Below are 17,292 nucleotides of genomic sequence, written 5' to 3' on the forward strand. Positions count from 1 at the left end.
TGCCTGTAGTCGCAGGTATTTCAGAAGGTGAAGTGGGAGGATCGCTTGAGCCTGGGATGTCAAGGCTGCAGAGAGCCGAGATCGTGCCACTCAACTTCAGCCTGGGCAACAGAGCAAGCCCGTGTCTCAAAAAGAAAAGGTTTTTTCCTTTAGGCTTAAATTTTAACCCTCAAACCTCCAATGTGAAGGTATTAGCAGGTGGGGCCATTGGGAGATGATGAGATTATGAAGGTGGAGCCCTCGTAGATGGGATTAGTGCCCTTCTGAAAGTGACAGAAGAGAGCTCGCCAGCACCTTCCATGAGAGGAGACAGGGAGGATATGACAGTCTCCAACCTGGAAGAGGGTCCTCACCAGACCCAGATAATGCTGGCACCCTCATCTTGGACTTCCAGCCTCCAGAACTGTGATAAACACATGTCCGTTCTTAAAAAGAAAATGTGTGGAAAGCAATGTTAATGTTCCCAATCGCTTTTAGTACATTCTTTCCTTAACTATATCTTAATACATAGTTGTGTTGAATGGCCTAGTTTGTAATGTTAGAATATTCATGTTAGTGAATTAATAAATACATCAGTAAAGAATACTGTCCAGGGTGGAATGGTCGTTCACCCCTGTAATCCCAGCACATTGGGAGGCCAAGGGGGCCAGTCATCTGAAGTCGGGAGTTCAAGATCAGCCTGACCAACATGGAGAAACCCTGACTCTACTAAAAATACAAATCAGCCTGTCATAGTGGCACGTGCCTTTAATCCCAGCTACTCGGGAGGCTGAGGCAGGAGAATCACTTGAACCTGGGAGGCAGAGGTTGTGGTGAGCTGAGATCGCGCCATTGCACTCCAGCCTGGGCAACAAAAGCTAAACTCTATCTCAAAAAATTAAAGAAAAAAAAAAAAAGAATGCTGTTTGTTGACCATTTGATCGGCTAGTGTTGGTGCTTCCTGGTGGGCCAGGAGAGCCCTGCCCCACCCCCCACCCATTCCAGTAGACATGGCATAAGAGTGATTCTCACTTTTTCTCTAGCCTCTTTATTTATTGGCTGAAATGATTTTTTTTTATGTGTCTTACTAATGTTTCCATAGTACAAAATGAATTGACTTTTACAGTGACTCTTTTGGGGATTGTTACCCAGAATTTGTTTGAACTCCTAAAAAATGGAAGTATGCCGAGCACAATGGCACATGCCTGTAATCCCAGCACTCTGGGAGGTCGAGGCGGGCGGATCACCAGATGTCAGGAGTTGAAGAGCAGCTTGACCAATGTGGTGAAACCCCAACTCTACTGAAAATATAAAAATTAGCCAAGTATGGTGGGGTGCACCTGTAGACCCAGCTACTTGGGAGGCTGAGACACGAGAATTGCTTGAACCTGGGAGGCGGAAGTTGTAGTGAGATGAGCTGAGATGGTCCCATTGCACTCCAGCCTGGATGACAGAGGGAGATTGTGTCTCAAAAAAAAAAAGGGGGCAGCATATGAGATGTTGTGAGAGAGTTTCTATTTGTGACTCCCCTATAATAGTCCAAAGAGACCACCTCTGGGGATCTATTCACAAAAGACTCCTTAGAAGTGCAAACTCATGCATTTGAGAAACGCTGGGGGAAATCTGAAGATGACCTGTGGTGGGGGTATAAATGGACTCGTAGATGTCTTTTGTGATTGTTTGAGTGTGTGTGTGTGTGTGTGTGTGTGTGTGTGCTGTTATCTGTGGAGTGGCGGATGCTCTTTTGCCTGGAGAAAGCTCCTCTCAATCCACTTACTGTGGGCTCTACCATCTGTGCCTTGTACCCAACAGAAATAAAACAATTTGCTGTAGAAATGGAGTTTTATTTCATTTTACTTTATTTATTATTATAATTATTTTTAGAGCGGGTCTCACTCTGTCACTCAGGATGGAGTGCAATGGCACGATCTCAGATCACTGCAACCTCTGCTTCCTGGACTGAAGGCATCCTCCCTCCTCAGCCTCTGGAGTGGGGAGATCCCACACCTGCCTAGTTTTTGCATTGTGTCTAGATATGGGGTTTCCTCATGTTGCCCAGGCTGGTTTCCATCTCCTGGGCTCTAGTGATCAGCGCCCCTCAGCCTCCCGATGTGCTGGGTTTACAAGTGGGAAGTACTGGGCGTGGGCAGAAATGGAGATTTAGTTTTCTTTTTTTTTGAGACAGGGTCTTTCACTCTCGTCCAGGCTGGAGTGCAGTGGAGTGACCTCGGCTCACTGCAGGCTCTGCCTCCTGTCTTCACGCCATTCTCCTGCCTCGGCCTCCCGAGTAGCTGGGACTACGCGCGCCCGCCGCCACACCCAGCTGATTTTTTTGTATTTGTTTTTTCGTAGAGATGGGGTTTCGCTGTGTTAGCTAGGAAGGTCTCGATCTCCTGACCTCGTGATCCACCCGCCTCGGTCTCCGGAAGTGCTGGGATGACAGGCATCAGCCACCTCGCCCGGCCCAGAAATGGAGATTTTTGGGCAAACACATTAAAGCAAATAAACGCAAATAGACGAAAATCATTTTAACATTTTTATTTAACCCAAGAAATACAGATAGAATCAACAGCAATAGAATTTACATTGCAGTGATGAATAAGATACATGCTACAAGGCTTCATTATCTGATGCAAAATCTAGTATGTGTTTTACAGCAAACCTCAATTGGAAACTGAATGTCGATCACACAGGCTTGATGTGCGTGTCAATTTCATGAGAGTTACAATCTCGGGATAAGTCTCACATAGCCTAAGAGTCCAAACATACCTTCAAGTGTTCCAACAACTTATTCACTACTCATTCTTGGAACTGAATTTACAAACAAAAATCCCAGCCCATTCATTGCTGAATTGCATCCCATTGAAAGAATGGGTCACAGTTCCTGTTTCTAGTCACTGCTGAGTGACATTAAAGTGCCTTCCATGTTTTGGCGATGGTGAGGACAGGTGCTAGAAGCCTCTGCCCTCAACCTTGTCCACATGAGTTCTAATTTCTTTAGAACAACTATCTCAGGGTGGGAAAGATGGTTCCAAGAAGTGCCTATTGCATTGATTAGGAATCAATGAAACTCTTTCTCCCTGCGGGTTGTCCCATTTGGATTTCAACCGGCACTGTCAGAGCGTTCCACTTTCTCCACATGCTCTGCAGCGCTTGGGACGGTCAGGCATTGTCATGGTGGCTTCTCTAAGAGCTTCTCGGTTGTATTTCAAGGTGTATTTGACATACATTTCCCCGGGGAGGGATACTGAACACTTTCTGAAGTGTTTGTTTGCATCCTCTTTGAGGAAATGTCTGCTCAAGTCTCTTGCTGGGTTTTGAACAGAATCGTTTGTTTGTTCCATTGGAGTATTGACAAGTCTCCGTGTATTCTGGGTATGAGCAGTCCTTGCGTGTATAGATTTGCAAATATTTTGTGCCCCAATCTCAAGGTTGCTCTTTTATACAAATCAAGAGCATCTGAGGCAGAGCAAAGGTTCAGGTGAGAGGACGGAGCATTTCTCCACCTCTCCAGCTCGCGCAGCATCTCTCCTCCGAGGAGCAGAGACACCTGTGCAGGCAGACACCATGAAAACGCAGGCGTGCTTCATTCTGAACAGAGCATCTCTGATTGCCATCTGGTGCCTGAGGGTTCACGGCCCATCAGCCTGAGAAGAGACGTCTTCGGGCCTTGCACATTGGCCTCCATAGAACCTCGTGGCAGATTGTGGGCTCCGGACTGGGTGAGGGAGGTAGAGGTCTGAGGGCAGAGTTGGGCAGGGGCTCCAGGCCATGGAGATCCAAGTTGAATTCTTCAGGCAGAGCCTGTCTCCAGGGCCTAGGCTTGGGCATTTGGGACGAGCCCTGGGGCACAGCGGCTCTGTAGCAAGGTTTGAGGTAGAGGACACGCCGGGAAGAAGGGCCGATTCCATGCACAAGGTTTGACGGGGGTCCCATCACGGGCAGGAAGCCTTGGGGAGCCTCACTCTCTTTTACTGAAGGCGCCACGCACACATTCTCTGCTCTCTGGGCTCTCACAGATCCATTTTCAATGTCAATCTCCCAGACAGTCTCTGTGCTCGTGAACAGGAGCCAGCGGGCATGGGCAGGGTACAAGAGGTCCTTCAAGGACATCAGGACTTGCTCAGGGACCACCAGGAGGAGCACACTGACGAGGCTGAGTCGCAGGGCTCCCTGTGGGTCCAGCAGCAAGACCTCCTCTCCCAGCCGCAGGTGCAGGAGCATTCCTGGTTCCAGGACCACGATGATCAGCTTCCTGTGGGGAAGCTGTGGGCCCTGGGGGAGAAAAGCCATGGGTCAGTCATTGTCCTCTGAGGGGGGGCTCAAACAGGGACAGACCAAGGCAGGAGAGCTGTCGGTAACTTCCCCAGGCATAAATTAAACCCTGCAGGGACACCCAGAATTTGCACTTTCATTGACGCCCCTTGGGAGGGTCATTTCCTGGAAGTCCCCTAGGGCCTGGAGCTCAGGCAGACCTGTCTCACCCGCGCCCACCTAGATGGAGCGACCTTACCTGGGGCAGCTCCAGGGGCTGCTGTGCAGGGTGGTGGGGACCTGGCTGTACTGGAGCTGGTTCTACACCTGTGGAGAGAGCAGAGTGTGCAGGTGAAAGCCCTTGTCATGCAGGATGCCCTTGAGGGTTAAAGGTGCCACCGTGAGAAAGACCAAATGCAGAAGAAGCCAGGTACAGGACACCCGCCCACGGAGCTGCAGGAGGAAGCTCCCGACACTCTGGACAGCACAGCTGCTCATCTCATGATGTGATGGGACACAGGCTTCCTAGCAGGAGACTCAGGATGAAAAAGAGAAGATGCCTCACCTGGCTGAGGACCCAGCTCCTCCACTTTCTGGCGTTTTGGGGCATTCGATTGCGTGCTGCTGGAGCTGTAGGACAGAGAGACACAGTCAGATTTCGGGCAGTTACCTGACGTCCAATTCCCCGAATCCCCACGAATTCACTCCACTTCCCTGCCTTTCATTCAAGGTCACGGACTCGTCATCCACTTCCTGTGAGACCTGCTCCCAATCTGTCCTAACTCCCAGCTGTTCTTGTTCTCACCCCATCTACCTGAGCTTCCCTGGGTGAAGAAAAGGCAGGGAAGGAGGGTCGGTGCCCGCAGGGAGCAGTTTACCCTTTCAGGAGCTCACGCAGGCGAGAGTTAGAAACCTCTCCTTGGGTGTGAGGACCTGGAGAAAGACGTTGAGATGCCGGAAATGTGGCACCTCTGTCTGTAGAGGTAACATAGGAACGGGGTCTTAGGATTCCAAGAAAAGCAAGAAGAGAGGAAGGAATTTGTCAGACATGATGGCACACGCCTATAATCCCAGCACTTTGGGAGGCCGAGGTAGGAGGATTGCTTGAGTCCAGGAGTTTGAGAGCAGCCTGGGCAACATGGTGAAACCTAGTCTCTACTAAAAATACAAAACATTAGTGGGGCACGGTGGTGCACGCCTGTGGTCTCACCTACTCAGGAGGCTCAGGCGGGAGGATGGCCTGAGACTCAGAGGTGGAGCCTGCAGTCAGCTAAAACCGCGCCACTGCACTCCAGTGTGGACCATCGGAGTGAGACGCTGTCTCAATAAAATAAATCAGTAAATAATACAAATATAAAAATTAAAAATTAAAAAAGGGGGAAACTGCTCTTTCTTTTTTTCCTCAGTAGATCATGAACTCCTGACATCAGGTCCTACAATCTCCCTTCTTGCAGACCACAGAGCCCATTCCCTGTGGAGCTGGTTGGGTGGATTGAAAGTGGGGCTGCCCTGAGATATGTGTGTGGTTGGGTTGTAGAAGCCTTCCCAGCACCTTGTGATGACTTAGGGGCAACTCACTTCCCTCTTGCCCCAAATTCAAAACACCCAATCTCATGGCAGGTTCATGCGTCTCCTTTCCCTTCCCCTCTCTCTCCAACACACACCCACACACCCCACAGGCAGGTCACCCTGCAGGTGTCCCCAGCACATAGCAAAGCTCACCCGCTCTCTCCCGCGTGTTCGCTCTTGGATTCCGTGCAGGAATCACTGGGGCTTCTTGGGCGCCGGGAACCTTTCATGGTGAAAACTTCCAGGGTTCTCCAAGTCAGCCAATGCCAGTGTTTGTCTGTGTCCTGCAAAGATTTCTTTTTGGTTTCTGGATCCTTTACTTAATTTGAGAGAGCGGTGTCAGCCCCAAAGCTGCTCCCGAAGACTTGCGCTGTGGAGCGACGGGGCCGTGGCCAGCCAGCGGCAGGTGCATCAGGCTCTGACAACTGAGCTCTTGGGGGAATCCTTTATACTGTCAACAGGGTGTGGAGCCAGGGGATTTGTCAGCAGGAACTGATGTGATTGGCTGTTCCCGGTATGACAATGGGAGGGGCCCTCAAGGAGGATTTAGCCATAGCTCAATCGATAGATGACCAATCAACAGAAGCTGCTTAATCCCATCAACAGGCGACCTGTTTCCTGCCCCCTCCCAACCTCTAGGTCTTGCCTAATAATGATAGACACTTGCTGTAATACCCAATTCATCTATCGCTCAAGGAGATTTTAATGTGTGCCTTTTATATTTTCATGCAATAAAAACATGTTAACTTTCACAGTGGCTGTCCTGGGGCATGTGATGTATATGAAATGAAGTGTCAAGGGAACAGAAGCGGAAGGAAATTCACAAGCATCTCCGAGCGACTCTCCTTGAATTCCTGCCATTTTTTCTAAATCAGCTGCCTTCTTTCTTCCTATCCAAGTAAGAAGGTGCTGTAGGAGTTCAATCTAAGAGCATTTGACAAATACTGCTGCGAATCTCACGATGACCCGAAGGAAACTTGGATTGGATTTCTGAATGTGCTAAGAAAGCGTGTGTGTGTGTGTGTGTGTGTGTGTGTGTTTAACCAGGATGAAGTGGCTGTTCCTGGGGTGCAGACCCTTCTTTGAATGGAGAAAGTCCATTGGTGTTAACTCATTGTGTTTTCGGTGGATATTTTCTCTTTCTATCTTTCCTTTTCTTCTTTCTTTCAGATATTTTCTCCTTCCTTCCTGCCTCCCACCCTCCCTCCATCACTTCCCTTCCTCCCTCCCTAAGTCCCTTCCCTCCCTGCCTCCCTCCGTCCCTCCCTCCGTCCCTCCGTCCCTTCCTGCCTCCCTCCCTCCATCCCTGCGTCTCTCCCTCGCTCCCTCCCTTTGTCCCTCCCTCCCTCTGTCCCTCCCTCCCTCCCTCCTTCCGCACTTCCTTTCTTCCTCCCTTCCCCTTCCCTGCTTCCTTACTTCCTTCCTTCCCTCCTCCCTCCCTTCCTTCCTTCCTTCCTTCCTTCCATCTGGGGTGTAAAAACAATTGGTGAATAGGAGAATTATGGAATAACTGCCTCAGACATTTATGCAGTTCTCATCTCATTCTGCACACACAGAAGACCGTCTTGGCCTCATCTCCTTGATTTTCAAAATGGACATTCTAAAATCCAGGAGACTGGATGTATCATTTCTAGGCCAAATCGTGAAAGAAAACGTGCAAGAGTTTCATGTGGTCTTCATCTCTGTGATCAGAATTGAGGAAGGCAGGAGTTTTAGATGGTGCATCACCAAGATCGTGGTGATTCCATTATCACTACCCTTGTAACCTGTGACCACCTGTAATCGTTATGAGATATCCAATCCGAGATAGGTGTTAATATTTACTGTATTAATATCTTGGGCTAGGAGTGATGGCTAATGCCTGTGATCCCAGTACTTTGGGAGGCAAAGGCAGGAGGCTGGCTTGAGCCCAAGGGCCCAGGAGGTAGAGACCAGCCAGGACAACGTAGCGAGTCCCCACCTCTACAAAAAATTTAAAAATCAGCCAAGTGTGGTGGTAAGTGCCTGTAGTCGCAGGTATTTCAGAAGGTGAAGTGGGAGGATCGCTTGAGCCTGGGATGTCAAGGCTGCAGAGAGCCGAGATCGTGCCACTCAACTTCAGCCTGGGCAACAGAGCAAGCCTGTGTCTCAAAAAGAAAAGGTTTTTTCCTTTAGGCTTAAATTTTAACCCTCAAACCTCCAATGTGAAGGTATTAGCAGGTGGGGCCATTGGGAGATGATGAGATTATGAAGGTGGAGCCCTCGTAGATGGGATTAGTGCCCTTCTGAAAGTGACAGAAGAGAGCTCGCCAGCACCTTCCATGAGAGGAGACAGGGAGGATATGACAGTCTCCAACCTGGAAGAGGGTCCTCACCAGACCCAGATAATGCTGGCACCCTCATCTTGGACTTCCAGCCTCCAGAACTGTGATAAACACATGTCCGTTCTTAAAAAGAAAATGTGTGGAAAGCAATGTTAATGTTCCCAATCGCTTTTACTACATTCTTTCCTTAACTATATCTTAATACATAGTTGTGTTGAATGGCCTAGTTTGTAATGTTAGAATATTCATGTTAGTGAATTAATAAATACATCAGTAAAGAATACTGTCCAGGGTGGAATGGTCGTTCACCCCTGTAATCCCAGCACATTGGGAGGCCAAGGGGGCCAGTCATCTGAAGTCGGGAGTTCAAGATCAGCCTGACCAACATGGAGAAACCCTGACTCTACTAAAAATACAAATCAGCCTGTCATAGTGGCACGTGCCTTTAATCCCAGCTACTCGGGAGGCTGAGGCAGGAGAATCACTTGAACCTGGGAGGCAGAGGTTGTGGTGAGCTGAGATCGCGCCATTGCACTCCAGCCTGGGCAACAAAAGCTAAACTCTATCTCAAAAAATTAAAGAAAAAAAAAAAAGAATGCTGTTTGTTGACCATTTGATCGGCTAGTGTTGGTGCTTCCTGGTGGGCCAGGAGAGCCCTGCCCCACCCCCCACCCATTCCAGTAGACATGGCATAAGAGTGATTCTCACTTTTTCTCTAGCCTCTTTATTTATTGGCTGAAATGATTTTTTTTTATGTGTCTTACTAATGTTTCCATAGTACAAAATGAATTGACTTTTACAGTGACTCTTTTGGGGATTGTTACCCAGAATTTGTTTGAACTCCTAAAAAATGGAAGTATGCCGAGCACAATGGCACATGCCTGTAATCCCAGCACTCTGGGAGGTCGAGGCGGGCGGATCACCAGATGTCAGGAGTTGAAGAGCAGCTTGACCAATGTGGTGAAACCCCAACTCTACTGAAAATATAAAAATTAGCCAAGTATGGTGGGGTGCACCTGTAGACCCAGCTACTTGGGAGGCTGAGACACGAGAATTGCTTGAACCTGGGAGGCGGAAGTTGTAGTGAGATGAGCTGAGATGGTCCCATTGCACTCCAGCCTGGATGACAGAGGGAGATTGTGTCTCAAAAAAAAAAAGGGGGCAGCATATGAGATGTTGTGAGAGAGTTTCTATTTGTGACTCCCCTATAATAGTCCAAAGAGACCACCTCTGGGGATCTATTCACAAAAGACTCCTTAGAAGTGCAAACTCATGCATTTGAGAAACGCTGGGGGAAATCTGAAGATGACCTGTGGTGGGGGTATAAATGGACTCGTAGATGTCTTTTGTGATTGTTTGAGTGTGTGTGTGTGTGTGTGTGTGTGTGTGTGTGTGTGTGTGCTGTTATCTGTGGAGTGGCGGATGCTCTTTTGCCTGGAGAAAGCTCCTCTCAATCCACTTACTGTGGGCTCTACCATCTGTGCCTTGTACCCAACAGAAATAAAACAATTTGCTGTAGAAATGGAGTTTTATTTCATTTTACTTTATTTATTATTATAATTATTTTTAGAGCGGGTCTCACTCTGTCACTCAGGATGGAGTGCAATGGCACGATCTCAGATCACTGCAACCTCTGCTTCCTGGACTGAAGGCATCCTCCCTCCTCAGCCTCTGGAGTGGGGAGATCCCACACCTGCCTAGTTTTTGCATTGTGTCTAGATATGGGGTTTCCTCATGTTGCCCAGGCTGGTTTCCATCTCCTGGGCTCTAGTGATCAGCGCCCCTCAGCCTCCCGATGTGCTGGGTTTACAAGTGGGAAGTACTGGGCGTGGGCAGAAATGGAGATTTAGTTTTCTTTTTTTTTGAGACAGGGTCTTTCACTCTCGTCCAGGCTGGAGTGCAGTGGAGTGACCTCGGCTCACTGCAGGCTCTGCCTCCTGTCTTCACGCCATTCTCCTGCCTCGGCCTCCCGAGTAGCTGGGACTACGCGCGCCCGCCGCCACACCCAGCTGATTTTTTTGTATTTGTTTTTTCGTAGAGATGGGGTTTCGCTGTGTTAGCTAGGAAGGTCTCGATCTCCTGACCTCGTGATCCACCCGCCTCGGTCTCCGGAAGTGCTGGGATGACAGGCATCAGCCACCTCGCCCGGCCCAGAAATGGAGATTTTTGGGCAAACACATTAAAGCAAATAAACGCAAATAGACGAAAATCATTTTAACATTTTTATTTAACCCAAGAAATACAGATAGAATCAACAGCAATAGAATTTACATTGCAGTGATGAATAAGATACATGCTACAAGGCTTCATTATCTGATGCAAAATCTAGTATGTGTTTTACAGCAAACCTCAATTGGAAACTGAATGTCGATCACACAGGCTTGATGTGCGTGTCAATTTCATGAGAGTTACAATCTCGGGATAAGTCTCACATAGCCTAAGAGTCCAAACATACCTTCAAGTGTTCCAACAACTTATTCACTACTCATTCTTAGAACTGAATTTACAAACAAAAATCCCAGCCCATTCATTGCTGAATTGCATCCCATTGAAAGAATGGGTCACAGTTCCTGTTTCTAGTCACTGCTGAGTGACATTAAAGTGCCTTCCATGTTTTGGCGATGGTGAGGACAGGTGCTAGAAGCCTCTGCCCTCAACCTTGTCCACATGAGTTCTAATTTCTTTAGAACAACTATCTCAGGGTGGGAAAGATGGTTCCAAGAAGTGCCTATTGCATTGATTAGGAATCAATGAAACTCTTTCTCCCTGCGGGTTGTCCCATTTGGATTTCAACCGGCACTGTCAGAGCGTTCCACTTTCTCCACATGCTCTGCAGCGCTTGGGACGGTCAGGCATTGTCATGGTGGCTTCTCTAAGAGCTTCTCGGTTGTATTTCAAGGTGTATTTGACATACATTTCCCCGGGGAGGGATACTGAACACTTTCTGAAGTGTTTGTTTGCATCCTCTTTGAGGAAATGTCTGCTCAAGTCTCTTGCTGGGTTTTGAACAGAATCGTTTGTTTGTTCCATTGGAGTATTGACAAGTCTCCGTGTATTCTGGGTATGAGCAGTCCTTGCGTGTATAGATTTGCAAATATTTTGTGCCCCAATCTCAAGGTTGCTCTTTTATACAAATCAAGAGCATCTGAGGCAGAGCAAAGGTTCAGGTGAGAGGACGGAGCATTTCTCCACCTCTCCAGCTCGCGCAGCATCTCTCCTCCGAGGAGCAGAGACACCTGTGCAGGCAGACACCATGAAAACGCAGGCGTGCTTCATTCTGAACAGAGCATCTCTGATTGCCATCTGGTGCCTGAGGGTTCACGGCCCATCAGCCTGAGAAGAGACGTCTTCGGGCCTTGCACATTGGCCTCCATAGAACCTCGTGGCAGATTGTGGGCTCCGGACTGGGTGAGGGAGGTAGAGGTCTGAGGGCAGAGTTGGGCAGGGGCTCCAGGCCATGGAGATCCAAGTTGAATTCTTCAGGCAGAGCCTGTCTCCAGGGCCTAGGCTTGGGCATTTGGGACGAGCCCTGGGGCACAGCGGCTCTGTAGCAAGGTTTGAGGTAGAGGACACGCCGGGAAGAAGGGCCGATTCCATGCACAAGGTTTGACGGGGGTCCCATCACGGGCAGGAAGCCTTGGGGAGCCTCACTCTCTTTTACTGAAGGCGCCACGCACACATTCTCTGCTCTCTGGGCTCTCACAGATCCATTTTCAATGTCAATCTCCCAGACAGTCTCTGTGCTCGTGAACAGGAGCCAGCGGGCATGGGCAGGGTACAAGAGATCCTTCAAGGACATCAGGACTTGCTCAGGGACCACCAGGAGGAGCACACTGACGAGGCTGAGTCGCAGGGCTCCCTGTGGGTCCAGCAGCAAGACCTCCTCTCCCAGCCGCAGGTGCAGGAGCATTCCTGGTTCCAGGACCACGATGATCAGCTTCCTGTGGGGAAGCTGTGGGCCCTGGGGGAGAAAAGCCATGGGTCAGTCATTGTCCTCTGAGGGGGGGCTCAAACAGGGACAGACCAAGGCAGGAGAGCTGTCGGTAACTTCCCCAGGCATAAATTAAACCCTGCAGGGACACCCAGAATTTGCACTTTCATTGACGCCCCTTGGGAGGGTCATTTCCTGGAAGTCCCCTAGGGCCTGGAGCTCAGGCAGACCTGTCTCACCCGCGCCCACCTAGATGGAGCGACCTTACCTGGGGCAGCTCCAGGGGCTGCTGTGCAGGGTGGTGGGGACCTGGCTGTACTGGAGCTGGTTCTACACCTGTGGAGAGAGCAGAGTGTGCAGGTGAAAGCCCTTGTCATGCAGGATGCCCTTGAGGGTTAAAGGTGCCACCGTGAGAAAGACCAAATGCAGAAGAAGCCAGGTACAGGACACCCGCCCACGGAGCTGCAGGAGGAAGCTCCCGACACTCTGGACAGCACAGCTGCTCATCTCATGATGTGATGGGACACAGGCTTCCTAGCAGGAGACTCAGGATGAAAAAGAGAAGATGCCTCACCTGGCTGAGGACCCAGCTCCTCCACTTTCTGGCGTTTTGGGGCATTCGATTGCGTGCTGCTGGAGCTGTAGGACAGAGAGACACAGTCAGATTTCGGGCAGTTACCTGACGTCCAATTCCCCGAATCCCCACGAATTCACTCCACTTCCCTGCCTTTCATTCAAGGTCACGGACTCGTCATCCACTTCCTGTGAGACCTGCTCCCAATCTGTCCTAACTCCCAGCTGTTCTTGTTCTCACCCCATCTACCTGAGCTTCCCTGGGTGAAGAAAAGGCAGGGAAGGAGGGTCGGTGCCCGCAGGGAGCAGTTTACCCTTTCAGGAGCTCACGCAGGCGAGAGTTAGAAACCTCTCCTTGGGTGTGAGGACCTGGAGAAAGACGTTGAGATGCCGGAAATGTGGCACCTCTGTCTGTAGAGGTAACATAGGAACGGGGTCTTAGGATTCCAAGAAAAGCAAGAAGAGAGGAAGGAATTTGTCAGACATGATGGCACACGCCTATAATCCCAGCACTTTGGGAGGCCGAGGTAGGAGGATTGCTTGAGTCCAGGAGTTTGAGAGCAGCCTGGGCAACATGGTGAAACCTAGTCTCTACTAAAAATACAAAACATTAGTGGGGCACGGTGGTGCACGCCTGTGGTCTCACCTACTCAGGAGGCTCAGGCGGGAGGATGGCCTGAGACTCAGAGGTGGAGCCTGCAGTCAGCTAAAACCGCGCCACTGCACTCCAGTGTGGACCATCGGAGTGAGACGCTGTCTCAATAAAATAAATCAGTAAATAATACAAATATAAAAATTAAAAATTAAAAAAGGGGGAAACTGCTCTTTCTTTTTTTCCTCAGTAGATCATGAACTCCTGACATCAGGTCCTACAATCTCCCTTCTTGCAGACCACAGAGCCCATTCCCTGTGGAGCTGGTTGGGTGGATTGAAAGTGGGGCTGCCCTGAGATATGTGTGTGGTTGGGTTGTAGAAGCCTTCCCAGCACCTTGTGATGACTTAGGGGCAACTCACTTCCCTCTTGCCCCAAATTCAAAACACCCAATCTCATGGCAGGTTCATGCGTCTCCTTTCCCTTCCCCTCTCTCTCCAACACACACCCACACACCCCACAGGCAGGTCACCCTGCAGGTGTCCCCAGCACATAGCAAAGCTCACCCGCTCTCTCCCGCGTGTTCGCTCTTGGATTCCGTGCAGGAATCACTGGGGCTTCTTGGGCGCCGGGAACCTTTCATGGTGAAAACTTCCAGGGTTCTCCAAGTCAGCCAATGCCAGTGTTTGTCTGTGTCCTGCAAAGATTTCTTTTTGGTTTCTGGATCCTTTACTTAATTTGAGAGAGCGGTGTCAGCCCCAAAGCTGCTCCCGAAGACTTGCGCTGTGGAGCGACGGGGCCGTGGCCAGCCAGCGGCAGGTGCATCAGGCTCTGACAACTGAGCTCTTGGGGGAATCCTTTATACTGTCAACAGGGTGTGGAGCCAGGGGATTTGTCAGCAGGAACTGATGTGATTGGCTGTTCCCGGTATGACAATGGGAGGGGCCCTCAAGGAGGATTTAGCCATAGCTCAATCGATAGATGACCAATCAACAGAAGCTGCCTAATCCCATCAACAGGCGACCTGTTTCCTGCCCCCTCCCAACCTCTAGGTCTTGCCTAATAATGATAGACACTTGCTGTAATACCCAATTCATCTATCGCTCAAAGAGATTTTAATGTGTGCCTTTTATATTTTCATGCAATAAAAACATGTTAACTTTCACAGTGGCTGTCCTGGGGCATGTGATGTATATGAAATGAAGTGTCAAGGGAACAGAAGCGGAAGGAAATTCACAAGCATCTCCGAGCGACTCTCCTTGAATTCCTGCCATTTTTTCTAAATCAGCTGCCTTCTTTCTTCCTATCCAAGTAAGAAGGTGCTGTAGGAGTTCAATCTAAGAGCATTTGACAAATACTGCTGCGAATCTCACGATGACCCGAAGGAAACTTGGATTGGATTTCTGAATGTGCTAAGAAAGCGTGTGTGTGTGTGTGTGTGTGTGTGTGCGTTTAACCAGGATGAAGTGGCTGTTCCTGGGGTGCAGACCCTTCTTTGAATGGAGAAAGTCCATTGGTGTTAACTCATTGTGTTTTCGGTGGATATTTTCTCTTTCTATCTTTCCTTTTCTTCTTTCTTTCAGATATTTTCTCCTTCCTTCCTGCCTCCCACCCTCCCTCCATCACTTCCCTTCCTCCCTCCCTAAGTCCCTTCCCTCCCTGCCTCCCTCCGTCCCTCCCTCCGTCCCTCCGTCCCTTCCTGCCTCCCTCCCTCCATCCCTGCGTCTCTCCCTCGCTCCCTCCCTTTGTCCCTCCCTCCCTCCCTCCCTCTGTCCCTCCCTCCCTCCCTCCTTCCGCACTTCCTTTCTTCCTCCCTTCCCCTTCCCTGCTTCCTTACTTCCTTCCTTCCCTCCTCCCTCCCTTCCTTCCTTCCTTCCTTCCTTCCATCTGGGGTGTAAAAACAATTGGTGAATAGGAGAATTATGGAATAACTGCCTCAGACATTTATGCAGTTCTCATCTCATTCTGCACACACAGAAGACCGTCTTGGCCTCATCTCCTTGATTTTCAAAATGGACATTCTAAAATCCAGGAGACTGGATGTATCATTTCTAGGCCAAATCGTGAAAGAAAACGTGCAAGAGTTTCATGTGGTCTTCATCTCTGTGATCAGAATTGAGGAAGGCAGGAGTTTTAGATGGTGCATCACCAAGATCGTGGTGATTCCATTATCACTACCCTTGTAACCTGTGACCACCTGTAATCGTTATGAGATATCCAATCCGAGATAGGTGTTAATATTTACTGTATTAATATCTTGGGCTAGGAGTGATGGCTAATGCCTGTGATCCCAGTACTTTGGGAGGCAAAGGCAGGAGGCTGGCTTGAGCCCAAGGGCCCAGGAGGTAGAGACCAGCCAGGACAACGTAGCGAGTCCCCACCTCTACAAAAAATTTAAAAATCAGCCAAGTGTGGTGGTAAGTGCCTGTAGTCGCAGGTATTTCAGAAGGTGAAGTGGGAGGATCGCTTGAGCCTGGGATGTCAAGGCTGCAGAGAGCCGAGATCGTGCCACTCAACTTCAGCCTGGGCAACAGAGCAAGCCCGTGTCTCAAAAAGAAAAGGTTTTTTCCTTTAGGCTTAAATTTTAACCCTCAAACCTCCAATGTGAAGGTATTAGCAGGTGGGGCCATTGGGAGATGATGAGATTATGAAGGTGGAGCCCTCGTAGATGGGATTAGTGCCCTTCTGAAAGTGACAGAAGAGAGCTCGCCAGCACCTTCCATGAGAGGAGACAGGGAGGATATGACAGTCTCCAACCTGGAAGAGGGTCCTCACCAGACCCAGATAATGCTGGCACCCTCATCTTGGACTTCCAGCCTCCAGAACTGTGATAAACACATGTCCGTTCTTAAAAAGAAAATGTGTGGAAAGCAATGTTAATGTTCCCAATCGCTTTTAGTACATTCTTTCCTTAACTATATCTTAATACATAGTTGTGTTGAATGGCCTAGTTTGTAATGTTAGAATATTCATGTTAGTGAATTAATAAATACATCAGTAAAGAATACTGTCCAGGGTGGAATGGTCGTTCACCCCTGTAATCCCAGCACATTGGGAGGCCAAGGGGGCCAGTCATCTGAAGTCGGGAGTTCAAGATCAGCCTGACCAACATGGAGAAACCCTGACTCTACTAAAAATACAAATCAGCCTGTCATAGTGGCACGTGCCTTTAATCCCAGCTACTCGGGAGGCTGAGGCAGGAGAATCACTTGAACCTGGGAGGCAGAGGTTGTGGTGAGCTGAGATCGCGCCATTGCACTCCAGCCTGGGCAACAAAAGCTAAACTCTATCTCAAAAAATTAAAGAAAAAAAAAAAAAGAATGCTGTTTGTTGACCATTTGATCGGCTAGTGTTGGTGCTTCCTGGTGGGCCAGGAGAGCCCTGCCCCACCCCCCACCCATTCCAGTAGACATGGCATAAGAGTGATTCTCACTTTTTCTCTAGCCTCTTTATTTATTGGCTGAAATGATTTTTTTTTATGTGTCTTACTAATGTTTCCATAGTACAAAATGAATTGACTTTTACAGTGACTCTTTTGGGGATTGTTACCCAGAATTTGTTTGAACTCCTAAAAAATGGAAGTATGCCGAGCACAATGGCACATGCCTGTAATCCCAGCACTCTGGGAGGTCGAGGCGGGCGGATCACCAGATGTCAGGAGTTGAAGAGCAGCTTGACCAATGTGGTGAAACCCCAACTCTACTGAAAATATAAAAATTAGCCAAGTATGGTGGGGTGCACCTGTAGACCCAGCTACTTGGGAGGCTGAGACACGAGAATTGCTTGAACCTGGGAGGCGGAAGTTGTAGTGAGATGAGCTGAGATGGTCCCATTGCACTCCAGCCTGGATGACAGAGGGAGATTGTGTCTCAAAAAAAAAAAGGGGGCAGCATATGAGATGTTGTGAGAGAGTTTCTATTTGTGACTCCCCTATAATAGTCCAAAGAGACCACCTCTGGGGATCTATTCACAAAAGACTCCTTAGAAGTGCAAACTCATGCATTTGAGAAACGCTGGGGGAAATCTGAAGATGACCTGTGGTGGGGGTATAAATGGACTCGTAGATGTCTTTTGTGATTGTTTGAGTGTGT

The 17,292-nt window shown here is 49.1% G+C and overlaps 2 protein-coding genes across 3 annotated transcripts; both read right to left on the bottom strand.

Moving 5' to 3' along the window:
• Positions 1-2,522: 2,522 nt before the first annotated feature.
• Positions 2,523-6,222, bottom strand: LOC134732113 (proline-rich protein 23D1-like). Its single transcript, XM_063614850.1, has 2 exons — positions 5,956-6,222; positions 2,523-4,863 (listed from the first exon to the last, which is right to left on the bottom strand). The coding sequence occupies exon 2, from the start codon at positions 4,270-4,272 to the stop codon at positions 3,622-3,624; it is 651 nt and encodes a 216-aa protein (XP_063470920.1). The 5' UTR covers positions 4,273-4,863; positions 5,956-6,222; the 3' UTR covers positions 2,523-3,621.
• A 4,092-nt stretch (positions 6,223-10,314) lies between these two features.
• Positions 10,315-14,037, bottom strand: LOC134732114 (proline-rich protein 23D1-like). 2 transcript variants are annotated; one of them, XM_063614852.1, is made up of 3 exons: positions 13,768-14,034; positions 12,305-12,675; positions 10,315-12,066 (listed from the first exon to the last, which is right to left on the bottom strand). In XM_063614852.1, the coding sequence occupies exon 3, from the start codon at positions 12,013-12,015 to the stop codon at positions 11,434-11,436; it is 582 nt and encodes a 193-aa protein (XP_063470922.1). In that variant the 5' UTR covers positions 12,016-12,066; positions 12,305-12,675; positions 13,768-14,034; the 3' UTR covers positions 10,315-11,433. The 2 variants fall into 2 exon arrangements, with proteins under 2 accessions (XP_063470922.1, XP_063470921.1); XM_063614851.1 differs by having other exon boundaries at positions 10,315-12,675; positions 13,768-14,037.
• Between the last annotated feature and the right edge of the window lie 3,255 nt (positions 14,038-17,292).

The sequence above is a fragment of the Symphalangus syndactylus genome, chromosome 13, assembly GCF_028878055.3.
Source record: "Symphalangus syndactylus isolate Jambi chromosome 13, NHGRI_mSymSyn1-v2.1_pri, whole genome shotgun sequence".
NCBI classification, from domain to species: Eukaryota; Metazoa; Chordata; class Mammalia; order Primates; family Hylobatidae; genus Symphalangus; species Symphalangus syndactylus.

Bases quoted from the DNA above. Each gene is read 5' to 3' on its own strand.
- LOC134732113 (XM_063614850.1), bottom strand. From the start codon at position 4,272: ATGGCTTTTCTCCCCCAGGGCCCACAGCTTCCCCACAGGAAGCTGATC.
- LOC134732114 (XM_063614851.1), bottom strand. From the start codon at position 12,084: ATGGCTTTTCTCCCCCAGGGCCCACAGCTTCCCCACAGGAAGCTGATC.